This window comes from Equus caballus, chromosome 25 (assembly GCF_041296265.1).
Source record: "Equus caballus isolate H_3958 breed thoroughbred chromosome 25, TB-T2T, whole genome shotgun sequence".
Lineage (NCBI taxonomy): Eukaryota > Metazoa > Chordata > Mammalia > Perissodactyla > Equidae > Equus > Equus caballus.
In genome coordinates, this window is record NC_091708.1 from 23,118,833 (window position 1) to 23,145,488 (window position 26,656).

General features: G+C 42.4%; 1 protein-coding gene and 1 long non-coding RNA gene across 10 annotated transcripts in view; one reads left to right on the plus strand and one right to left on the minus strand.

Moving 5' to 3' along the window:
* Positions 1 to 1,058: 1,058 nt before the first annotated feature.
* LOC138920779 (uncharacterized) lies at positions 1,059 to 26,170 on the minus strand. The gene is made up of 3 exons (XR_011432565.1): positions 25,894 to 26,170; positions 5,258 to 5,544; positions 1,059 to 2,199 (listed from the first exon to the last, which is right to left on the minus strand). It is a non-coding gene; the product is annotated as an uncharacterized lncRNA (long non-coding RNA).
* PALM2AKAP2 (PALM2 and AKAP2 fusion) overlaps positions 26,063 to 26,656 on the plus strand; it is a 467,689-nt gene continuing 467,095 nt past the window's right edge. For 4 of the 9 annotated variants that reach the window (XM_070251293.1, XM_070251285.1, XM_070251286.1 and 1 more), the window contains exon 1: positions 26,277 to 26,426. In XM_070251293.1, the coding sequence (XP_070107394.1) occupies positions 26,422 to 26,426 (5 nt within the window). In that variant the 5' untranslated portion in view covers positions 26,277 to 26,421. Of the gene's footprint in view, positions 26,427 to 26,656 lie in introns of all 9 variants that reach the window. The other 5 variants (XM_070251292.1, XM_070251300.1, XM_070251297.1 and 2 more) reach the window with 5 other exon arrangements.

A 26,656-nucleotide genomic window follows, 5' to 3' on the forward strand; every position in this document is an offset into this window, starting at 1 on the left:
CTCTTGTTGCAATTTTCCTGTTAAAGGAGTAGGTGCCCAGCGTAGTTCGTTGCTAGGATCAGGGGCTTATAGTTGCTGTAGGCCTCAGGCCTGCAAGGCTGTTATCAGCTCTCTTAGGATTTCAGCTGAGTAGGGCTGGCCCCAGGCATGGGAGCCTGCAATTGTTTCAGGCTTTGGAAGGTGAGGCTGATCCCTTTATGGCTGTTTGTGAAGCACAGGTCTTCTGCCACTGATATGTGCCACATCCCACAGGTGCAGACACACCATCAACACTGTCCTGGTCCATGCACACTTCCTGATCCCCTGGACTGTACCCAGTCACCCCACTGCAGAGACCCCCCACCTCTCCACCAATGCCCCTCACAGTTCACCTGGTCCTCACACAGGCCATGCCTCACAGAGGTGAACACACTTGCCTGCCTGCCTGTAGAGAATCCAGACACCCAGTCTATGCAGCCTGAAAAGTTGCCCAAGGGCTTGCTTTTGGGTGGGGCCAGTGCCTAGGGCAGCCTGCCTGCCCTAGCTCAACTACATTAAACCTGTGCTCTAGTGGATGACCCCTGGGCTTACAGACCAGTGGAAGAACTCCAATGGTGTCTGCCAGCGTCTGTGTCAGCATGCCTGTACTAGGTCACAACAATGGCCACCACCAATGTCTCAGTCTCTGGAGGGGTCTCACCTCTCACTGAGATGCACCCAGAGCCCAGCAGGTGAGTCTCTTTCCCCAAAGGACTGTGTACCTTTCTTTTTGGTGATTTTAGGTTGCTCTCAGAGATAGGTGAATTTGTGCATGGGCCCTTTAAGAGCTGGTTTTATTCCGCTTATGTCGATACCTTTTGGATACCAGTTGTGCTGAGTCTGAAGGCTGCTTATAGCAGTAACGTGCCCCTGCACAGGTCCCCACTTCTCCAGGGAAGACTGCATACCTTAGGGTGGCTCCCACCCAGCTGGAGGCCCAGTGAAGCACTGCTGCTCACAAAGGTGGCTTTTTTCTCTCCAGAAGGAATTTCTGCCTCTTCCGCCTCAGTCAGGATTGTCCCTTTTTTTTTTTTTTTTTTAAATCCAGTTTCCAGTTACCTCTCCAGGGTAATTTTTCCAAGAATAGTTGTAACCTTGTTGTGTTTGTGGGAGGAAGTGAGTTCAGAATCCACCTATGCTGTCATCTTGATGAGATGGGAAGATGTTATATTACGAAATATGTATCCTTGGGGGTCATGATGCCCTGCAGAGCTAGAAGGGCATGCAAGACCAGCTCTGTGCCAGGATGCCAGAGTGTCCCTCAGAATCAATTACTATCATCCCAGGGGGTTAAGAAAAGATGTCATATACAAACACTACACCTTGAGTTGGAGCCCAGAGAGTCCTTCCCACGTTTCCCCCATTTCCTCCTTCTGTGTTCCTCTACCTTCTCCCTAACCTCCCACTCCGTCTCCCAAGGTTTGGGTTCCATCCGGAGCTACCCTCTATGACCAAGCCAAGGGCACTCTGTGCCCCTTTTGTCTGAGGTTGCTGCATCTTGGGAAAAGAACACTGCATCCTTGCATTCTTCAGAATGAGGCACCTACTAGACAGATCTACCTCTCTCTTGCTAATATCTATTACCCTGAAAGGCTTAATTTTGATGCATGACTATGCTCAAAGACTTTCTTCCCATTAGGGAAGGGGACAGGAAGGAACAAGGCAAGTGAACAGCACAGAGAGTCATGTCTGTTCACTTTATTTTCTGAGGAAGAGAAGAAAAATCTCAGAGAGCAGCCACGTCTTTGCTTTTGCATCACTCATTGCCTTCTCTGACAATCTTCTGTATTTGTGGTGAGAAAAATAGGCCCTGCCCTTGTGGGAGGGTGACACAAGTACAAGAGCTTACTTAGCCAGCTCACTCCCAATGACAACCTAATGGTTTCCATTAGATTTGCCCAGGTTATGTAAGCTGCTGGCCCTGAACTCTGACTTGGGGTAAGCAGAATAAAGCAAGGAAAAAGCCAGTTAGAATGTATCGGTGAGCATTTGGTCTTTGAAAATTTGTAGTTGTACTTTGTGACATAGGGAAAGGCCACAGTGCAATTGCCTGGGCAAGAGTTGCATTCTTTTGCTTCATTCCAGTCCCAGCTAACAGCCCTTATAGACCGGAATGATCTCAAATCATTCTCTGTATTTCCAGCCAGGTCCCAGCTGGTCCTTTGTAGTCAACTGCTCCTGCTGAAAATGAAAAAAAAAAAAAATTGCTGCTGATCCATAATACAAAGTTTACTATATTCTTAGAGATTTGTTGATCTGATTTTAAAATCCCAGAAGCTAGCACTGCATTTTGAAAGGGCACGTTGCTTGCCATGGGGTTTAAACTCATTTTGCAGCCGATTCCTCACCTATGACCCCTCACCTAAGACCCTATGTCTTACTGATGTGTCCTCAAAGCATTCTTCAGAGCAGGGGGCTGCTCTCCCATTTTCCCCCACAAACCGTCGCATTCTCTTTTAGTTTGCCACTTTACAAGGTGATCAAATTGTGTGGTGACCATAACCAAATAATATCTGTTTTCAAAATTCTCCTAACTACGGCAGCCATTTACCACAGGAACAGTCAATCTTTGGCTACCAGTAGATTTCTAATTCTACTACCATGTCTGGCAGATAGAGGTGTTCCTTGACTATTTGTTGAATGGTTTTCTTATGTAATATCTTCGCTTAGAAGTTTTCAATGGCTTCCCATAGACTTTCGTCTTCCTCCTGACTTAAGTATTGAATGAAGAATCATTCTGGGTAGTTTGGAGCTGATGGTTTCAAAGGATATCCTTGCATCTGTGACCTATGGCTTTCTTTAGTATCCCTAAATACTTCTAGTACCTACTAAGTTTAGGAAGGCTACCCGACCTCATGTCCTCCTTAGCTCTCACTTGAACTACTATTACAGTTTCTTATCTGGTCTCCATGCCTCCCAACTCTTCCTCATTTTATTTATTTTATATTTAAAAAATTATTTTATTGAGGTCAAATTGGCTTATAACATTGTGTAAGCTTCAGGTGTACATTATTATATTTCAGTTTCTGTATAGACTGCATTGTGTCAACCACCAATAGTCTAGTTTTTATCTGTTACCATACACATGTGCCCCCTCATCCTTTTCTCCCTCCTCCCACCCACTTCTCCTCTGGTAATCACTAATCTGTTGTCATTATCTATGTGTGTGTTTATGTTCCACATGTGCATGAGATCATATGGTCTTTGTCTTTCTCTGTCTGACTTATTTTGCTTAGCATAATACCTTCAATGTCCATTCGTGTTGTCACAATGGCAAGATTCCATTGTTCTCATGGCTGAGTAGTATTTCATTGTGTGTATATACCACATTTTCTTTATCCATTCATCCACTGATGTGCACTTAGGTTGTTTCCAAGTCTTGGCTATTGTGAATAACTCTGCGATGAACATAGGGGTGCAAATATCCTTTTGACTTAGTGTTTTTGTGTTCTTTGGATAAATACCCAGATAGCTTGATCTTATGGTAGTTCTTTTCCTAATTTTTTGAGGAATCTCTGTACTGCTTTCCATGGTGTCTGCACAGTTTACATTCCCATCAGCAATGTATGAGTGTTCTCTTTTGTCTACATCCTCTCCAACACTTGTTATTTTTTGTCTTGTTAACTAAAACCATTATGATGGGTGTGAGGTGATATCTCATTGTAGTTTTGATTTGCATTTCTCTAATGATTAGTGGTGTTGAACATCTTTTCATGTGCCTCTTGGCCATCTATATATCTCCTTTGGAAAAATGTCTGTTTAGGTCTTTTGCCCAGTTTTTAATTTTTTTGTTGTTGTTGTTGAGTTGCATAGTTCTTTATATATTTTGGATATTAATCCCTTATCAGATACATGATTTGCAAATATCTTCCCTTCATTTTAATCATTCATAACCACTATCTCTTGAGTTCAGGACTAGCCACATAATTTGAAGGTCCCCATGCAAGATGGAAATGCAGGGCCCCTTCTTTAAAATTACTGAAACTTTCAACACAATAACAGAGATGCATTAAACCAAATGTGGGGCCTCTCTCTGCTTGGAGTCCTATGTAACTGCATAATTTGCATGCCCACAAAGCCAATCCTGTTCGAGTTCAATCCTTTTAAAACACAGTTTCAGTCACGGTAAGTCCTTGCTCAAAAATTTTCAACAGCTCCCCATTGTTTAGAGTTGTAATTTTAGGGATCTATGAATGCCAACTTGCAGTTGGTAACAAAGGTGAGGATGGCCTGTGGACTCCTGAACTTTGCAATGGGGGTGTACAAATTTGACAAAGAGAAGCCCTGGGTGACCCAGGTGTTATACTCCACTGGTCAGCTGAGTCTAGGGAGGTCTGAGGAGTAAAAAGAGAATAAAGAACCCTGTTGTCCCTTGACAAGTGTCTTAGGGGATTTCTCTTCTCCTTTATACCAGTGTCACATTGAGAATCATCTACAGGCTTCTGGTCAGAGAACTGCCTTTAGGTATAACTGGAGTGACAGCAAAGAAAAGCAAAGCCGTTAGTCACTGCACATTATGAAATCTGTGGGAAGAAGCAACACTTTTGATGTGCCAACCACAAATGTAGTTTCCATCTAATTAGATCCATTCATCACTACATTAAAAAAGAAGCTGACGCAATTGGAAAGTAAGTTCAGTGAATTCATCCTCCCACAAAAACAGCCTGGTGTGTATTTGTGTGTATATATATGTGTGTGTGTGTGTGTGTGTGTGTGTTGACGTGAATCTCATCTTAAAGAAAAAATAAACGCTGGCTTCAAGCAAGGGAAGGCTTACTTCATATGGCAGCCTCCTTGCATACAGCTGATGGTAGCAGCACATGGAATTACTTACAAGTGAAGCCTTTGACTGAAAATGCAGATGTGGCACTCAATTTATCATGCTCTTCCCTGAGATTTAAAGGGCTCTTTAGAACAGAAGCCAATACCCGTTGCTATTTTAACAAATTGGTATCTTTTCGCGGGCTTATTGACTCCTTCACTGGCACCTTTCAGAGCCCCTCTGTGGCTGCAGAGGTTGTGATACGTGTTCTGGTTACAGACAGCTTGGAAGAATGTGTCTTATTTCATAAACTCCAGCAGGGGAAAGGACAGTAAGAGCAATTGTTCAGAACTGTGAAAACCAGACATTCTCTCCTCAATATCTCAGCTTGGATCATGATTGCATTAGTTATCTATTGTTGTGTAACAAATCACCACAAATTTCATGGCTTAAAATGATACACATTTATTAACTCACAGTTTCTGTGGGTCGAGAGTCTTGGCACAGCTTAGCTGATTCCCCTGTTTGAGGATTCTTCACAAGGCTGCCATCAAGTTACCAGTTGGGGCTGTGGTCTCATCTGAAAGCTCAACTGGGAAAGGATCCACTTCTCAGCTCATTCAGGTTGTTGCCAGAGTTCATTTCCTGGAGGACTGCTTGATTGAGTGCCTCATATCCCTCATAGCTGTTGGCTGGAGGCTACCCTCAATTCTTTGCCATGTGGACCTCTCCAACATGGCCACTTTTTTCATCAAAGTAGAAAGCTGAGGAAGCAATAAGGAGAGTCTGTTAGCAAGACAGAGATTATGACATAATCATATAGATGACATTTATCACCTCTGCTGTATTCTACTCACCATCCCACACTTAAGGGGCTGACACAAGGGTGTGAATACCAGGAGGTAGAGATCACTGGAGCTGTCTTAGAATCAACCCACCACAGGACAGGGGTCCCGGTTGAGGGAATCACAGTAATATCCTCTTCTAAAGTTTCAAAAATATTTGTGGGTAGGTTAAGTGAGCAAATTACATCCTTGAAGAAACTATGATGTCCCATTGGTCAATTTCTGTCTATATTTCAGCTAATTTTATCATCTTTCCCATAAAATGTTATTTTCCATTCTCTCCAGAGAATCTCTTTTCTTTCATCACAATCTAATGGAGGAAATGTCTGTCTAATTAGAACCTGGAAAGAGATCAGATTCCTTGAGGTTTGGCAGAGTGGCCTAGAGCTCAGCTGGTGGGCAGTATTGTGTCATCCAGGGCTGCTTTCTGACCTTGACTTTTCTCAGTTTCGCACTTTCTTTTTTATGTTTATGAGGCCCTGATTCAGACACCCACACAGCTCCAGAGCTGTTTCCTAGTGGTGTCCTCATGACAGACCATTTCCAGGGAATTCCATGCTTTACTCCGTGGAATTTTTTTTTTTTTTTTTGAGGAAGATTAGACCTGGGCTAGCATCTGCCACCAATCTTCCTCTTTTTGCTGAGGACGACTGGCCCTGAGCTAACATCCGTGCCCATCTTCCTCTACATTATATCTGGGACACCTGCCACAGCATGGCTTGACAAGTGGTGCATAGGTCTGCACCCGGGATCGGAACTGGCAAACCCTGGGCTGCCCAAGCGGAATGTGGGCACTTAACCACTGTGCCACCATGCTGGACCCTTTACCCTATAGAATTCTAAAACCTATTGAATCTGTTCCAACCAATTTTCATGGTAGACATTACTAAAGATTGCAGATGACATTCTGCAACTTATATTCATTACTCTGCAATTTATATTATATTTGTTATTTTTGATGACAAATATAAAGCACTTATATGTCTTTTTTTCAAGTGGGCAATAATCTTAGGGCTAGAAAATTGTTGTTGTTGCTTTTGGTCACCAAAAATTATGAAACTAATTCATTCAATCACTCGTTCACACGTGACCTTTATTCCTTCAAGAACAGTCATTGGCTACTGGGACTGAGAGTGACAAGATGTAAAAGGCAAAGTTGCTGCCCTTTTTGGTCCTTGCTCTCCTCACCCTTCATGGCATTTCTTCTTAGCATCTGCTTTTCTGGCCTCTCCTGGAGTTAGAAAGTATTTTAGCTTTAGCCCCTCCTTGGGTCCTAACTGACTCAGAACTGATATTTCCAGTGTCTGAACACAGAGTCAAGGACAATTCTTAGGCCCAATCAAATCAGCAGCCCCTTCTACATGTTCTTTTGGGAACCCTGGTGCTGTCCAGGGCCTGCCTGCACTGGGTCGGACCCAAGAGTATTTAAGTTCCTGCTTTCATAACCTACTTGGGTGTAGTGGGTGGGAAAGGGGAGGAGATGGGGGTGATGTTAGGAATCTGAAGGCTAGAGAAGATGATTAAAGTCCTTTAAAAGATAAGCTGGCTGGGGGCTGGCCCCATGGCCGAGTGGTTAAGTTCACGCGCTTTGCTGCAGGCAGACCAGTGTTTCGTTGGTTCCAATCCTGGGCACGGACATGGCACTGCTCCTCAAGCCACGCTGAGGCAGCGTCCCACATGCCACAACTAGAAGGACCCACAATGAAGAATATACGACCATGTACAGGGGGGCTTTGGAGAGAGAGAAAAAAAAAGAAAAAGATAAGATGGTTGATCTCTGAGCCTGTGGGAAAGGCCTAGAGGTAGTTCTCAAACAGGTTAGTGTACATTAGAATCACCTGGGGAAAGGTTTTTTTTCTTAATGCAAATTATCTGTTTCCATTCCCAGGTATTTTGAGGGGGTTGGGGGTGGAGGTCCCAACGTGGCCTAGGAATCTGCATTTGCACTTAGCATTCCTCACAATTTTGATGCTAAAGGCCTACAAAACACCATGTAGAAACAGTGGGATGTTAGCAAAATACACAGATCACATGTAAACCATAAGAAAAAACCTCCAAAGAACGAATTTACTTTTCGTTTTTCCTTCATTGATTTCAGATATATAATCACAAACACAGTACGACCTACTTATTATTTTTGACCAGAGATGGAATAATTGCAATGCTTATTAGAAGAGCAAAGCCTGAAAGCTGAAATTAAACCAACTGGCTACTTAATTGGATCATTCATCTCCTCTATCTAGGGAGCATTCACTCATTTCCTTCATTTCTTTCATTCAAGAACATAGTCACCTATGCTTTATGAATGAAAGTCGGCAGCCTTTCACAGCCAGACAAATAATGCCAGCTTTGGACAACCAGACAATGTGTCCTCTATATCTGTGTCTCTAAATCACAATCTGAGCATCCACTGCATTGTTCTCCCTTGCAGAAAACAAAGTTTTGGAATTACAAAGACTCAGAGGGAGAAGTCCACGATCCGTTAAAGAAAAAAGGAGTGAGATACAAGACAATATAATATAGTATAACATCCATCTGTATGTATGTATGTATATTTGTTGTCTTATCAGAAATCTTGCCATATATTTTATGATGCAAAATTTTTAATGATTTTTGTGAAATATTGTGATATAATATTTTTATGAGAAAAAGAGGTGGGAGATTGACTGATCCTGTTAGTTCTGGGTTTTTTCCCTCTTTGGGGAACTGACAATGAGATTGGTGTGGGAAATTATTAACTTTTACTTTTTTTTTTTTTTGAGGAAGTATAGCCCTGAGCTAACATCTGCTGCCAATCCTCCTCTTTTTGCTGAGGAAGACTGGCCCTGAGCTAACATCTGTGCCCATCGTCCTCTTCTTTATACGTGGGACGCCTACCACAGCATGGCATGCCAAGCGGTGCCATGTCCGTGCCCGGGATCCGAACCGGGGAACCCCGGGCCACCGAAGTGCGCACTTAACCGCTGCGCCACCAGGCAGGCCCCAACTTTTATTTTTTATATATTTGTAGTATTCTATTTGTTAACAGTGGACCTGTATTTTTTGTATCAAAAAATAAAACAGGGGCTGGCCTGGTGGTATAGCAGTTAAGTTTGCTCACTCTGCTTTGGCGCCCTGGGTTTGCCTGTTCAGATTCCGGGTGCGGACATGGCACTGCTTGGCAAGCCATGCTGTGGCAGGCATCCCACATATAAAATAGAGGAAGGTGGGCACAGATGTTAGCTCAGGGCCAGTCTTCCTCAGCAAAAAGTGGATAATTGGCAGTGAATGTTAGCTCAGGGCTGATCTTTCTCAAAAAATAAAATAAAATAAAAAAGAATATTACAGTGTGTAATAAGTGCAAGGAAATTCCAGCCTTCGGTTTCCAGGTCCCGGGTATGTTAAGGTTAAAGGAAGAGGGTAGCTATGAAGGTAGGTGTACTTCAACCGGCTTCCTGCTGAATGCCTTCGCTCAGTGTCTTTTTAGATCAAATTTGCTAAGGATTTGAGAAGACCGATCATTTACTTTCTTCCCTCCTCGATGTGTGCATGCTACCAGGGGCATCACTGTTACCAAGAGGCCCAGGAAGGACCAACATAGAAACACAAAGCGCCCCCAAAATGAGTGATGAGAGGACAGGATTTCTAAAAAACCGTCAAATGTGCTCTGATTTTGGAATTGAAATTTTTGCTTATTACTGAAAGTGACCAACTGTTTATTCCTGAAGAGCAACCAGCTAAGTCCTGGGGCCTGCCCAAGTTTTGAGGCGGGAATAGGGGAACCATTCCTTCATTAATTCATTCATTCATTCACTGAATGAATCTTTGAAGGTGAGTAGAAGGCCAAAAAGAAAAAGTTGCATATTGATTTCATCCTGCTAGCAGTGCGCACTCAACAGCTGGTTATTTTAGCTATCATAATTGAAAACTAGTATAATTCAGTTTCTAATTTAAGTAATTACTGAAACCACAAAAGGACAAATATTATATAATCCTATTTGTGTGAGGTCCTTAGAGTAGTCAAATTCATGGAGACAGAAAGGAGAATTGTGGTTGCCAAGGGCTGGGGGGAGGAGAAAATGGGGAGTTACTGTTTAATGGGTATGGAGCTTCACTTGGGGAAGATGAAAAAAGTGCTAAAGATGGACAGATGCCCAACAATGTGAGTTTACTTAATGCCACAGACCTGTACACTTAAAAATGGTTTAAATGGTAAATTATATGTTACGTATATTTTACTGCAATAAAAAAAAAATTACTGAAAGACCTTGGTAGAAAATGCAAGATGCTTCCAGAAACCTCTTCAAGGTGTAGCATTCTTAGATCTTGTTACCCTTGCATGTGGACTTAATTCTGACCATCCAGGGGAAAAGTACCAGGGTGACCAACTGTCCCATGATGCCTGGGACCGAGGAGTTTCTCAGGATGCAGGATGTTCAGTGCTAAAACCAGAAAGTCCCTGGAAAACCAGGACTAGTTGGTCACCATACAATATTTAGCAAAGCCACACCTCAGAGAGGAAAGACAACAGGATGGTAAGTTGAACAAGGTGAGGTATTGGTTGGTGAGGCAGTCTTGAATTGGGAAAGCAAGCCCAATCAAGACTCTCCTGTAATGGTGGAGATGCATTATTTTTGCAATTTCATTTGAAATCTGGATTACTTTGGCTTCTTTTAATTTACTTTTTTTTCTTTTTGGTGAGGAAGATTGGCACTGAACTAACATCTGTGAACATCTGTGGCAATCTTCCTCTATTTTGTACGTGGGAGGCCACCACAGCGTGGCTTGATGAGCGATGTGTAGGTCCCCACCCAAGATCCAAACGGTGAACCTGGGCTGCCAAAGTGGAGCACGTGGAACTTACTCACTACACCACCAGGCTGGCCCCCTAAATCTGATTCTTTACGGCATCTGTTTCTGCTTCTGGTTCTTGCTCTGGTTGAACAGGGTTGGTTGAATCTACGCTGGTGGCAGCAGTGGTGGAATCTGGGTTTTAATTTTATGGCCCGACCATTAAGTGATTTCTATCAAGTGGCAGCTGATAGGGAATTTGTAGTCTGGTTTCTGTGACCTTTTTTGGTTGTTTGATTGTTTGCCTGAGGATTCTGGCAATTTCCTGGCACTTGAGAATGAAGCGTTGAAAAGTTTTTGGTATTTTTCTTACCACTAATAGGTTCTCTCTGTTTATTTTGGTTTGTGTCAATTTGGCTTTCTCTGACTCTCAGGCTCAGAGCATCTTCCCTTCTCTGGTAATTTTTCATGTGCATTTTTTTGGGACCCAATCATACCAATATCTGTAAAGTTAAAATTCTTGCACCAAAATTAAAAGAAAGCAAAATTAAAAGAAAGTTAAGTCCCTAGTATTCAATGTCAGCTTTCATTTTTCTTAACAATTGAATAATGCCAAAATTACTCTCTTCAGGATTTACAAAACAAGGCTAAAGAAAGGAGAGTATCACTATTGTAAAAAAAGAAAAAAGAAAAAAAATGCATGGACCCTAGAAAAAAAGAGGAAGATTATTTTGATAAATTTAGAGGAAAAACCACAAAATTGCACAGATTTATGAAGACTGATGTTTCTCAAAAGGAACAAATGAGGATTAATTACACTTTTTTATTCTTGAACTGATCAACATCCTTAATAAATACTGGTACCTATAATTCTACCTTAAATTCTGCTGCTTATCACAATTAGCTCCTTTAACTTATATAACAGTTAATAAAAATTCCCAGTTTCTAAATATGAAAGAGTTTATTATTATTTTTAAAATTTTTATTGTGGTAACATTGGTTTATAACATTACGTAAATTTCAACTATACGTCGTTATATATTTTGTTTCTGTGTGGGTTATATTGTGTTCACCACCCAAAGACTAGTTACAATCCATCCCCACACACATGTGCCTAATCAACCCTTTCTCTCTCCCCTCTCCCCCCTTCCCCTCTGGTGGTTACCAATCCAGTCTCTGTTTCTCTGTGTTTGTCATTGTTTTTGTCTTCTACTTATGAGTGAGATCATATGGTATTTGACTTTCTCCCTCTGACTTATTTCACTTAGCATAATACCATTAAGGTCCAACCATGCTGTCACAAATGGCTGGATTTCATCATTTCTTATGGCTGAGTAGTAACGCTGTAACTCAGGAAAAAAGGTTTAACTGTGAGTTTCATTAACAGCTTTGGTAACTAGATTAGAAAATGAAATGGAAGAATTTGTTTTTCAAAATGTTGGAGGTTTTAATCTATGATAATATAAAGGTATAGGAAATAGTTCTTTTAATATTCATAATCAAAACGACTCTGAAAATTAGACTGATTTAATAAATTTGTTTAAAAACAATTTTATCTCTTCTCTTCATCCAGTCTTGGATATTGTTTTTCATGAAAAGCTTAAATAATTTTAATTTCTTAAATTCTATTGGTTTAGCTGGTTAGATTAACTAACATCACTTTAAGATTACAAAATTACAAAATTATGTGTTCAATAATTGTTATAAAAGGTAATTTCTTTATAGAAGGAGATATATAATGTTACTTATGGACAAAAATAGCTATATAGTTCTTGCTTTCTGCTTCAGGTTTTCTGTTTTGGAGAAAGAGAAAAGATAGCAATGAATAAAAAATACTGAGATTATACTGGTATAACACTTTGGAAAATAAATATATATATACAAGATAATGGATGTGTTTTATCTGTTTATCAAGGGAATTGTTACAGTTTATTAAGATGGGAAGCTTTATGTATTTTATATATAGTCATATATTACACATATGAAATGATCATAAACAAAGAAAAGTTGGAAATACTACAAAGACCTTTTATTTTCTGAGCCATTTGAGAGTAATTTGCCAACCTGATGTCCTATCGCTCTGTCTAATGTGCACAATATTTCTTACAAAGCCATTCTTTCATAAAACTGCAATATAACCGTTGAAACTGGGAAATAAACCTTGATATGTTATTACTATACAATCCTCAGGCCACATTCAAGCTTTCTAATAATATCCTTTAGAGGAAAAGGACCCAGTTCAGAATCACGAGTTCATTTAGTTGTCACGTCTCTTTGTCTCCGTCAGCCTGGAACAGTTCCCCACTCTTTCCACGACGTTCATGACCTTGACACCTTTGAAGATTGTAGGTCAGTTATTTTGCAGAGTGGCCCTCAGTTTGAATTTGTCCAATGTTTCCTTAAGACTAACACAGATTATGCGTCTTTGCAGGAATATCACAGAAGGGATGCTTGTTTTTCTCACGGCATCGCATCCGGTAGTACGGGGTGTCAATTTGTTGCATTACTGATAATGTTTACTCTGATCACTTGGTTAAGGTGTTGTCTTCCAGCCTTCTCCATTACACAGTTCTCTTCTCAATAGCCCATTAATCATCCAACTAAGCGGCTTTCTTGCTTTCCCTCCGTTCATCCCTCCCTCTGCCCCTCCCTCCCTCCTTTCCTTCCATCACTATGGACTCATGGATTTCTACTTTATTCAGCGGGTTGTAATCTGTTTCTAACATTGTTTCCTTGCCCCTAATCTGGCCCTTGAGACTAAATCAGTTCAGGTTGGTTCCTGTGTCCTTTTGATGTGTTCCATCATTCTTCAAGTACTTCTTTGCTTTCCGGCATAAGTCATTTCAGGCTCATCTTGTACTTTTCCAGTCCCGTTTCTGGAATGAGTCATTTCTTCAAGGAGCCTGGTTCCGTTTAGTGGAGAATGATATCTAGAAACCCAGATCTTGGGACTGGGTGTTCTTACCTCATTTTTATTGGGCTGTCACTGCTCCCAAGCCCTCCCTTTGTAGACAGAGCTAGAGAGAGTACGTGTTTGTGTGGGTGTATATTACATATACACGTTACACATGCATACATTTGTATCTGTGTTTATTTCTCTATCTATCTAGCTATCGAAAACCGTGAGTTAACACCAATACCTCTAATTCTAATCCAACACCGCAGATTTCATTCTGGGTTTCTCTCTTTCTATATTTATTCCTCCCTTCTCTGACACTGAGAAACCTGGCTCCCATTATCCATATGTATTTACTTATTTGTTCATTCTTCCCGTAGGTGGCCAATCTCCCATGTGTGCCACCATCTTCATTTGACTTGGCTAATATTCAAACTTGATGGTAATCCTAATATGATATGGTTTGATAATGCCTTATATATTAAATATAATCAAGCTTATTCTGATATACAGTAACTTTACAATACTTTATTGTATATATTTTGTTACCTATGGCTCACTCTATTCAGATAGCCTCCTTACTAGGGATTCAAGAATTCATATGTCTTCTAACAATGGATATATTTTCAGGGTTGGTTGTGATTTTGACATGGAGTAAAAATAAAAGAGAAAAAGGTAATGACGTGTTGGAGGCACTTCAATAACTGAAGAAAATCTCAGTCACTAAGATTAAAGCCTAAAGTAAAGAAAATGCCCCAAAAGACTGATCTACCAACAAGTACCCATTGTCCATTTGGGCTCCACGGTTCTGTCAAGGTAGAAGGGGCTATGGGTATGTTAATACCAAAACTGTCCAAATTTTCAGAAAAGCCTACTCTTCATACTTAGCTCTAGTAATACCAACACAATCCCCGCTTGATAACGCCTCCTGCGCTTTCCCCTGTGAAACGATTACAGGAGGACCTAAGAGTCTTATTTGACTTTTCATCTAACAAACTCTGCTTCTCCATAGTCCCATCTTGCCAGTGGGGAGATTACACATTTTCCTTGGGTTTCTTGGTGTTTTCACGTTGGCCCTCCTCAAGTTTGCTCTTCTGGCCTCAGATTGTCTCTGAGACTTGTGTCCTCCCCTCACCCCTGCTTACACTTGGCAGTCTCCTCCTGCTTTGATTCCTGATCTGGCTCCCACAGTGCCCACTGGGGCAAAGGCCTCTTTCACTTTCAAAAGGAAATTGAAATGCACATGGCACAGAAGAGAAAGATATTCTAGAACATTTTTGCCTTGTAGTGCAGGAAGTCAAAGCTCAGACCTATTCTAAAAAGCATTGGTTCTTAGCATTTTATTTGGATGGAAGACTCCTTTGATTTGTACAATGTTATATTTGATCTGGTCAATCTGATCCTTTATGCAGGAAGTTTAATGTTCATTTTAAAATCAATATTATTTGAAAGACTACCCAGTACACAAATATTTTTCCCAAGACCAGTCACAGTGTCTGCAATCTGAATATCAGAGATTCATTTGATGAAGAAGGGAGCTATAAAATACTTTTGGTCCTTAAATGCCCTTCATGGAAATAGCAATCTCCAGAGGGACCTTGTGAGGCCGGAAGAGGTCCTGGGGTGCTTGAGATCAATTTCACTTTTCAGAGTCATCCTCTTCCCTGCCTACTGTTTTTGTTTTAACTTCTCCCTTTTCAATGTTTTGATTTTGGAGTGCTATGGAAATGATGCTTATGAATATGGAAAATTAAAAGGGAAGAAGTTATTTGTATTGTTGGAGACAAACACACTTAGCTCAAGTTCATTTTTGTAAGTTGCTTAAGATGCTGGTGAGGAGGACTTCAGCTCAAGTTAAAGAGAGTGTCCAGTGGAAAAGTTACCTGTAACACTAAATAGAACCACAAGGCAAGGCAGGGGACCCGGGGAATTGGGGTGTAGATTTGGGAGACCTCACAGACAGCTGGGGAGGCAGAATTGCCACCCCAGGCAGAGGGTCTGCCAGTTCGGACATATGGGCGTCTGGCTACCATCTTGTACATCACACTTACAGTCAACGGAGTGGGCTTTGAGCCAGTCATCTCAAGGAGGAGAAGCTGCAGGGACAGAGTTCTATGAGAAGTACCCCTACTCCCCTCCTGTCACTTGTCTGCTTACAGGGTCATTAAGTGGCTTGTTCTGACTTGTCCTGAAACCTATAACTCCCCTAAGAAAACTTGTGTATGCTCTGACCTCTCTCCCTTCCTAACAAGCAACATCTTTTAAAGAAGTCCGGAGCCCCTGGCCCCAAATCCATCACTAAACAGCCATGCAGTAAATTGTGTGACTGCAGGAAAGCTATGAAACATCCATGTGGTCTGTGAAATTCAAACCCCTCACAGGTGATCCCTTAAGCCAGAGGTTGTAAAGGGCCAAATATGGGCTTCCGATCCACAAGTTTGTTTAAAAATTTTTAGTAATCACTCACCGTTTTCTTGGAGGAGGTTTTACCCAGAAATAAAGATTTTTCTTGTTTTCCTTGAGAAAAGTCAGAAGATCTGGACATACCAGACCTATATTCCTACATGGTGGTAGTTGGCTGGGGCTGAGTGGAGTTTGCTACCTTTAGATGGTGTATAGACTCTTAGTTGGTCACTGTCCCCACCATTCCCTATTGTCCCTCTTCCCAGCCTACTTCACTCGTTTAAAATTCGTGCCGGGTCTCTGTATGCTGAGTTTGAAAAACTCACCTAAAACTATCCTTGGTTAACATCTTATCCAGGTGGGAATAAGTTCTGAGAAAATGGCATAAAGGACAGAAAAGGAGTGAGGAGAGCTCCACAAACAAAATTATCCTCTTTCAAAATGTTAACTGGACATTCACTCCTTGCAGGCCACACGACCTTAACTTGATCCTGACGTGGGCCTTCTCACTGACTCAGTTTCACTGCCCGGATCTGCATCTGTGTCAGCCTCACTGGGCAAACATTGGAGATGGGGATGCAAATATTCCCTCGCACTCATTGGAAGGAGGCCAGGGTGCACTTCCATTTTCCCTAAACAGTTGAGAGTCCCAGGACCAAGGTCTGAGAAGCGAGGAGAGAGTCTACCCTTGCCTTGTACATTTTCTCAGCTTCTGCTCCCCAAACCTGTGTCCCGTGCTTGTCATTGAGCATGGCTGTGAGAGAGAAGCAAGAAGAGCGTGGAGATGCCACTGTGCCATCTCTTTCTCAAGACTTGGACCTCAGCCCAGGAGTACCCTCTGCTGTTGTCATGTTGCAATAACTTTGTAGGAACAGAGGGAAAAAAAAGCAGATAGGGAAGAACATGGATCTAGGAATCTGAGAAAGTAAAACAAGACTATTACTCTTTTCTTTAAAAATAGGTCATGTTTGTATTTGGCATTTCAACGTGAAATCTGATGGGCGTAGTTGGCTTGGGTGGAATAGAGGTAAAGTTGTTGGGTGGAAGAGGTCACGAAACTGTGAAGAAAGGATTTGCATAAGGCATTCATGGGCGCATTTAAGTCAGTCATATGATGTTGATATCTGGCCTAGAAGGGAATTCTGGGAGTGTCAACGAATGTGAGTAACTGACAACGGTAATGGGAGGGAAAGGTTTGTATAGTTCACTTGGTTCAAAGGCAGATATTTATAAATTTTATCTGAGAATAGAGATTTAACGGGAAGAAGTAGCAATTGGTAGCTAGATGAATACCTAGCCTTATTTACTGATCTTTTTAATGATGGAAAGCTTTCTCCCTGAAAATCTAATGATTTCTTATTGGAAGTAATTTACCTAGATCTCTAGATTAACACATAACCCAAAAATACAACTTCTGAATAATCAGTTGCATCACTTGTTTTCCCTCGAGCCCTCTGTACTATGTTTTCACAGCTCTCCAGAATAGTGTACTGTAGAAAATTAGGTTCATCTGGTTCCTCCAATATTACTTCTCCTCTCCTGACCTCTCTGGATGGCTCTCCTGTGAGCAGCTCGATATCTTTCATAGGTCACAGAGCAAAATACAAGGTGGTTCCAGTCCAGAGGGAAATGATGATAAGCTTCTCATTTGTTGAGGTCAGAATCCTCTGGTGGCACCTGTGGGCTCCTCTTGAATGCTCTGGCTCAGTGGGTCTCATCAGCTTTCACTGAGTCGTTCGAGTCATGAGAATCAGGCTTGATGCCTTTCTCTTGCCCACACATTCTGAGTCCTGTCATATTTTTTGACTCTCTTTCTTTTACATGCCAACTCCGACTGCCCTAATTGAAAAACTTATTGTCTCTTGTCTGAACTGGGGCAACAGCCTTCTAACTAGCTTTCCAGCCTCTAGTCTTGTCCACCCTAAAATCCATCATCCACACTGTCACGGAATGCCAGCACCTTGTCAGCAGGACATGGAAGCGATAGCATAAGACCGAGTGGGAGAAATCATGATGCTCAACCTCCAGCAACACCTTCCTCCACATCATGTTACACTACCTCAATATCCCAGAGGGGAGAAAATGTGATTGATAGAATATAAATTATGATTACAGTTGAAATCATCTCTGTCAATCATGAAAGGTGATCTTATTTGCTCTGTATCTATCTCAAAATTTTTAAGGAAATAGAATTATAAATAAGAAAGACCATGAAGGTCCCCAGTCACCATGCTCTGTTTGTGATTAGGAGGTAAGGAGGGGTGCTGTGTTTGCCAACATCATCCGGTCCCTCAGTTAAGCTTCTACAGTCAAGGCCTCTGGTGACCTTCTCCAGCCTCGTCTTTAACCACTGCCTTCAGGACCACTGCATTGCACAACTCCAGGGGGCACGATTATACTGGGTTGTATGTAAATGGTACGTCTGGAGTTGAGTGATACTGTGGGCTTTCTCTTTGTCTCTCATTCCAGCAAATGCCATAAATATGTAGATGTCGCCTGATGTTTCTGGTTTCTTTGTCTTTAATTTTGCTGGTCTCTCTTTCTGAAAAATTTTCTTTACTTTTTTCCCACCTACTTGGACACACACACACACACACTTCTGGCTAGGTGTTATTTATTCTTAAAGACATATCTTGGGCATCAACTCCTCCAGCAAGCTTTTCCTAGTCCTATTTCCCTACTCAGCTCACCTTTGTGATCACATTGGCAGCATTGTCTAGTTACTTTTGAAAATTTTCTCCAGCATCAAAGGAATAAAAGACAGATCTGCACACTTTCCTGCCTACTTGTGTGTGTGTGTATTTGTGTGCATGGTTTGGGTCATGTTCCTGATCCTTAGATAACAACACATACACATGAACAAACAACACTATACAGGCGTGGGACAGTCAATGCATACTTAGAGAAAGAAACATTTCTGTGGGAACCATCAATTGTAAAGACTTGGATCTGATAAAAGATACATCCAAGAAAGTACAGCTTCTTGGGGTCTTGCACAAGAGGAATTTTTCATTATTTTATTCAACAAATATTTATTAAGAGCCTACTAGGTGCCTGTCACTGTTCTAAGGGACGCATGAGTGAACAAAATAGAAAAAGAAATCCCTGCCCGCATAGGGTTGCATTCTAATGGGTATCTGATTGCATTTCCATAAGTAAAATGTTCGACTCACATTTTTTCTTAGAGCAGAAGAACATTCTAGCCCAAGAATAAATCCAAGTTTCCACCTCTCAGAAGAGAGAAATGGTTTTCAACTGTCCAATGAACCTCCTGAAAACAGGTTCCAAAAGAATCTTGAGGTCCATCTCAGATAGTGTTACTTCTCATATTGACATTTAACATTTGTATCAGGAGATAAATGATGATATACATAAGGCTTGGTGGTAAAGATACCACCAAGTGACCAAATAGCTTCTCCGGCTCCATTCAGCATAGCAGGCATGATAGGATTAGACTAAGTTAAGTATTAGTAGCCTTATATCAGTTAAACATCACCAAGGTCTTCTGGCTCTCAGCTTAACCAATGTGCGGTTACTCTGGGTGACACTGAACTGGTTTCTCTCCAACGTGTGCTAAGGGGCAGCTTTTCCTTGGCGAATTCCCCGTGATGAGTCCATCGTGTCACTGGGTTATCTCTGAGAGGTCATTGTTCATCTCCCATCGTAGGTCAGACTTGGCAGCGGTGAAATAAACGTTCTTGCTACATCTGTACATACATAATCATGGGCTGTTTTGAACACATACGTCATTTTGTGGGTGGGTGAGAGGATTCTAAAAACAAAAAACAAACAGGCCTTTTCAGCTTTTTGAGCTAAAAGAAAAACAATAAATGTGTTTCAACAAGGAGGATGATCCCAGGTCAACTGTAGAAGTTTGTGTTGACTGTTTGACTAGGTAACCTCCAGGATCCCTCTCATCGTCAATAGATTGTGATTCCAAGAATCATCCATGAGTCAGAAGTCAGTGCTATTAGTGTCTTGTCTGAGCACACTCATAAATATATAGAGAAGCCAATAGAAAGACTATGAAGAAGAGAGATGACCTTTGCTCATTTTAACCAAAGAAAAGAATTCTTTGCATTTTGCCAACATCTTTCCTGTCACGACCTCTGGGTGAATTTTACCCAGCATCAGCAGAATCACAAGCAGCTATTTGAGACTTATTTTCAGAGAGAACTTATTGATAGTGGAAGAAGAGTGGCATGTGCAGGGCTAACAGTGACTCCATGATATTAACTCCAGCTCTAGAAACCAAGCGGGACGCCTGCAGAGCAATGAAACAGTAAATTATTCAGTTACATACCACCCCCACAAACACACACACGGCTCTAGATGAGCAAATATCCAATTTCTGTTAGAGATACGTTTCTTTCCTTCATATCTCTAACAGTAGCATTGTTTACATGGAAGTAAAAAGGTAAAATGGTACATGTTATAAAATATAAAAAGTACATAAAGCGCCACTGGACGTAATCCCTCTAGGAGTACAGCTGAGATCCAGTAATGTCAAGTAAATTAGAAGACTGTTTTTATATTTTAAAGATCAATCTAATGGTTTGCTTCGGGTTTGTTAATATATTGGAATGGTGCCTTGAGCTTGACACAGTGGTTGTGCTTGCCTTTATTTCCTTCTTCCCCAGTTAAACTTAAAGTGACAGTAATATTTCCATTGATCCAACATCAACAAGAAATGAGAGCAAACATGTGCACTGAACACACTCTCTAAGTAACTGAATTCTAGCCAAGACAACGTGTGCAACCTCATATAAATGGAAAGATTGGAAAGCCTATTTCGTCTTAAACATAAAGGCTGAACATGATCTTCCTGCGATGTTCTCAGGAGCCACTGTCACGTGCGGGATTGCTTGTTCCTACAGCGAATGATCCCAAACTGATGTTTTCGTTGTTTTGTTTTGTGTTTCTGTGCCCATTTTCACACTTTTCGCCATTCTGCCTGATCTAATTTCCTGCTTCTCTCCAACCCCTTCTAATTGTGTTTCTATTTCTAGTAAACCAGAAAACCATTTAACCAAATAGACTAAGTGTTACATCTAAAGGAGTCACATCGAGAGTTTTGTCTGTTGGTGTTGAATGAGGGGGCACTGAGATCCCAGTGAAAGCTCTGGACCCCCATTCTCCGCCCCTCCCACACACCCCAACCCATAGTTCTGCCTGTAACCTCAGGCAGATCCTTGAAGCCCACCATGATGGTCAGTTTAAGAATTCCTGTTCTACAGTCTGTGCATTATACCCTTGTAACAATCCTGTTAGGTAATCTCTGAGAGCCGGTCATTCCTCTTTTAGACCAGGAGGTTGAAGATTTTGGTTCTGTTGATGAAGTCAACTCTTACTAACATATGACCTAAGTTATTCAACTACTCAAAGCTTCAGTTTCTTCATCTACAAAGTGGTGATAATACTAATACCATCCTGTCCCGTAGGATAATTGCAGGATGAATATAAAACAATGTATACGCAAGCAAGTTGCAAACTGCAGACAAGTAGAACGTAGCCTGAGGCCCGTGGACAATGTATGGGCTTCAGGGGTCCACGAACAACCTGATATTTTAAGAAAATGTGGGTTTGTGCCATCTGTGTATTTTTCGTGGAAGAAGGGTCTATAGTTTTCATCAAGGTTACAATCTTAAGAAGGTTAAGAGTAATTGCTTATAGCATGGACTTTATTACATTATTGTTTTGTTTATTTCCTCATTCTAGACTAAATTCCAGGTAGGTAGAGTTATTAAGTTATTGACTTCCAGCTTAGAGAAGTGTTAATGTGTATTTGGTGTGCTAACAGTACCCAGTGTGCTCAGCTTAAATGAATAAACTATTGGAGAATGTGTACCAACGCATCCGCATAGCCATACTCTGCTCCTTTGTAGCTATGCTATAGATCTATATAGTTTTTAATGAGCAAATAAATATGCCATCTAGTGTAACATTCTCATTTAATCAACGAATAAACAAATTGATCTTCTAAGTATCTGTCTATGTATTGGTTTTACTTCTTCAAAGGGATGTTATGAAGATAAATATAGATACAGCTGTTAAAACGTTTGAGATTTCAGAGGAAAGTTACGATGTGATAATGATGATAGTGATGATGATGAGAATAATAATAATAACAGCTTTTTATAACTACTGTTTATTGAGTATCTACTAAATACCAGGCACTGTGCTAGGAATTTATATGTTGTATCTAATTTTCAAACTAACCTTTAAAGATAAGTATTATTGTTCTCATTTTAAAAGAAAACAAACCTGGGACTAATGTTAAGTAATAGGTCTTAAGTTACAAAGCTAGTGAATAACCAAGCTTGAATTTTAGCCAAAATCTGTTTGGCTCTAAAGCCTGTTATTTTTTCCTATGGTTAAATATAGCAGATGATGTATTTATGACTCTTAATAAGTTAAAGCCCAGCCCTATAAAATGGATTAATTCTTGTTTCTCTATTGCATTTGAAAATTGTAATAATCTACTAACTTCAAAAAACTCAGGATGTACCTACAATTCAACTTAACCTTTATCTTAAAGTTAAGAGATGCCCACTGGAAGGTTTTAGGCAAGGGGATGATATGATTAGATTCGTGTCTTTGGAAGATTGCTGTGGCTGTACAGTTGAATGAGTTGGAACAAGACGTGACTGGAGGCAAGGAGACCAGGAAGGATGCTGTTTTATCAACAGCAGTGGGGATGGGGAGAGGTGAATGGGTTCTTTGGCTATTCAGAAGGTAGTCTGGATAAATCTTGTTGATTGACCGGCTTTGGGAGGTCAGAATGGTGAGGAATCCAAGCAGATGCCCAGGTTTCTGTGTGGATCCTGCCCTCTCTGTTGTTAGGATATGCAGGCAGGTCTTAGGAGGAGATTTACAGGGGAAACGATGAGTGAATTTTGGACATATTGGGTTTGAGGTGTTTGTGAAGATGTTGCAATGCCCTTTGAGTACTCAGTTTTGAAGTTTAGGAGAGTGATGTGCGCTGGAGATTTAGTTTTGGAAGTGAGCACCATGAAAGTGGCTAAATAAAGCCATTTACATCTAAATAAAGTAGAGGAAATTGCTCAGGGAGAGTATGTACAGTGAGAAGCAAACAGATTTTAGACAGGACCCTGCAGAACACTAACATTTAAGAGACAAGTAGCAGAGAAGGGGTAACTAGAGTTGTGGCAGTGTGGCGTCATATAAGACAGTGTTTCAAAAATGGAAGGAGTGACCCTAAATATTTAACCAAAAGAAATGAAAACATATATTCACACACATATATCCTGTACATGAACGTTTATAGCAGTTTTATTAGTAATTGCCACAAACTGGAAACCATGTAAATATCCATCAACTGGTGAATGGATTGTCGACGAAAATAATCCATAACCAATCTATAAATGAAAATTTGGGTGAGTTTATTCTGAGCTAAAATGTGAGGACCATGGCCCGGGGCCTTTCTTCCCAAAGAAAGAAAAGGCACCAAAGAAGTGAGGTATACAGAGTGGTTATATACCCCCAAAGAGGATGCTTTACATATGATTTAAATGTCCCTCCCACAATAGTCACAAGATTACCCTGTCGGCACAGTGCTTGATGGACACAGCAGGTAGTGGGTCTGCTATCTCAGAGGGCACAGCAGGAAGCAAATCTGTTGTCTCAAGCTGGGTGGTCACAGGTGAGCACAGCAATCAGTTCCTAGCCTAAGGAAAGATGCTTAATCCTTAAGGAAATGCCAATGTTGGGAGGGGGAGGGAAGTTGCACCTTTATCTCAAGGGCCTTTGTTCTTGCCATAGGGAATGTCTAAAGCAGATATACAATGCATGCTCAATGGCGGCGGTCAGGCCCTTTTGGAAAGATAAGGTCAGGCCAAATTAGGTTTACCCCAAATGGCTTCCTCATATACTCCAGTATATCCTATTGCTTGCCGTTTCTATTTGTCAGGATAAATTGTGGTACATCTGTAAAATGGAATACTACTCAGCAATAAAAAGGACAAACCTATACATACAATGACATGGATGATTCTCAAAAGCATTTGTTAAGTGAAAGAAGCCAAACACAAAAGGCAACATACCACTGGATTCCATTTCTATGACATTCTGGAAAGCAAAACCATGGGGACAGATATCAGGTGAGTGGTTGCCAGGGGCTGGAGGTGGGAGGAGGGGATGACATCAAGGGACTCAAAGGATATGTTTGGGGTGATGATGATGTCCCATTTCTTGACCATGGTGGTGGTTATGCGACTGTATAATGTCCAAACTCACAGACCTGTACACCTGAAAAGGACGGCTTCTAGTGTATGTAAATCATGCCTCAATACACCTGACTTAAAGTAAAATAACAAATATAAAAAGGAGTGGTCAAAATGTCAATGCTGCTCACAAGTCATGCAAGAAGAGGACTGAGACATGCCTATTGCACTTGCACTGGTGACTCTGTGGTGAGCAATGGCAGTGGCCATGGGGAGGCAGAAGCTAGAATGCTAAGGATTGAGGAACATGATAAAGACTGCTGGCTGTCCCCCAACCCCCATTTTCCCTTCTTTCATGGGAATGGAGTCCTGAATTTTTGGTTAGGCTCATGACTATTCAGAGTGAAGATGGCTTTGCCCAGTCTCCCTGAAAACTGAGTATGGCCATGTGACTGAATTCTGGCCAAAGAGATGTAAGTGAAAGTGTCCTGAGGCAGTGGCTTCTGGGATCCTTCCATAAGAGGCAGCTGGTGCACTTCTTTTGCCTTTTCTTCTTTGCTCCTTCCAGCTTTGTGTTGGTTGGAATGCAGACATGATGGCTGGAGCTGGAGCAGCTAATCTGGACCATAAAATGACCATAGGAAAGGAGACCACAAATGACACAGCAACATTTTGGAGGAGCCTGGGTCTCAGTTTTATGAGAGCTGCTAAGCCAGTCTGGGGCTGCTTATCTAACTTTTAAGAGGTAGAAAAACCAATTTCTTTCCTGGTTGAGCCTCTTAATTACTCAGAGCTGAACTTAATCCTCTATGCTCCAGGGAGTAGATAGGTGAGGATGGAGAGACAGTGAGCATGGACAACCATTTCACGGGGCTTGACTATGAAGGGGAAGAGTAAGGATAGGATGGTAGCTGGAGAGAGACATGGGTTGAGGGAGAGTCTTATGATCTCAAAATTCACGCTAGATTCTCTGTGAATGGAAACCTGGAAATGATCCAGAAAACAGCTCTGTGAATCTTCGCTGGGTTTGGCTTTGTGGCTCACTTTCCAGAGGGAAAGGAGGAGCAGTGAATCCCCCAGAACATGTTGCCCTGGTCTCCTTCCAATCCCTTGAATGTGTAGATGAGCTCTTTCCATCTAGAGCCACCAAATGGCTGAGGCTGGGTAGAAGGGCCCTCCCCTGTGGCTTGCACGTCCCCGCCCTCTCCCCTCTCAGGCCAGTCTCTTCAGGGGGGCCTCTCCTGAACACCCGATCTTAGAGGTCCACTTCCCTTTTATTCTCCATCAGAGTATTTTTTTCTATAATTCATATACCATAAAATTCACCCAGAATGTACAATTAACGCTTTGTAGTCCATTCACAGATTTGTGCAATCATCACCACAAATGAATTTTAAAACACTCATCATGGCATTTTATGATCTAATTTTTAGAGCAATATTTGTCTCCTGTGACGATGTTTATTTTTTTCTTTCTCTGTGCTTTGTCTTTCTGCTTTAGCCGGTGAGCTCCAGCAGGGCAAGGACAGTGATGGCTATTCCCAGGGCAGCATCCTTCGGACCTACCCACAGACGGACTGGGCAGTAAGATCCAATGAAAGCCTGAAGCTTGTTCCAGCTACTCTTCTTTGCAGTAGGGGATGAGAGTGAGGTTCCCGCCCTGGGTACCGTTAGGAGTAGGGGATTCTCAAAGGGGGTGTGGGGAGGGAATATGCGCTTCAGGGGGGCTTCGAACTGTGGGGTGGGGCCGTGGTAATTTGGGAAACCATGTTCAGTATATCTAGTGTTTTCAAAGAACGAGCTAGGGAGAGTAAGTCTGGACAATATCTTCCTGGCAAGCGGGAATACGCAGAATATGGAGCGATAAGAAGGGCGTGAGTCCCCAAAGTGATGACACACCGCATTAACGCGCCGTAACGCAGCTGGAGTTTTCCCTGGGAAACTCAGACCCATGCCTGCTGGGCTGGCACAATGGCGTTTCCGAAACCATACCCACCCCATTGGGGGCAGTACTTGCTTTTTGCAGAGGCCAGACGCTTCTTCCTCTTGCAACTTCCAAGCCGCGAGAGCCGCAACCTTGTCAATGACTCCATCGTTTCCCTGCGCCCTCTGGGCTGTGCCACCCGCCGCAGCCGCCCATCTCCCCCTCCCACCTGTCCCCCGCGTCTCAGCGCAGCGCTGCCTGTCCCAGGGGAGCCGCCGGCGCACCTGGCGCCTCGGGCGCCTGGGCACTGCGCGCTGGTGGCCACCTCGCCCGGCGCGCAGCTGCCAGCGCGCTCCCTCCCCGAAACACTTCAGTGGAGTGGCTTGTCTAGCGCCCAGCGAACACATTATCCAATTGCTTCCCGTTTTATTCGCAGGCTGGGAACTGAGAGAGCCTGAGCGTTCACTTCCAACCCTCAAGGGGAGGAGGGGGTGCGGACGGGGAGGGGAGACGCTCCCGGCTCCACCTCGCGCGCGGCGCGCCCAGAGCTCCCGGCCCTGGCAGAGGCGAGCAGCGCCGGCGAGCCCCGCAGCAGCGCGCCCGGCCAACCGGAGCCCCGCGATGGAGTGAGTATCCCCGCGCCGCGCGCGCCGCTCGCGCCAGCCTCCCGGCATGTTGCCATGGCGACCGAGGCAGCAGGCCGATCCCGGCTCTGGTCCCCGTCCGGGATGGGTGTTTAATTTCAGCCCCATGTGTACGCCTGGTGTTTCTATAGCAGCAGCCGCGGCGGCAGGAGCCTAGGGGTAGGAGCCCCGGGATGCGTGGTTCTGTGCCGCTGCCCCTTGGCCAGCAGGGC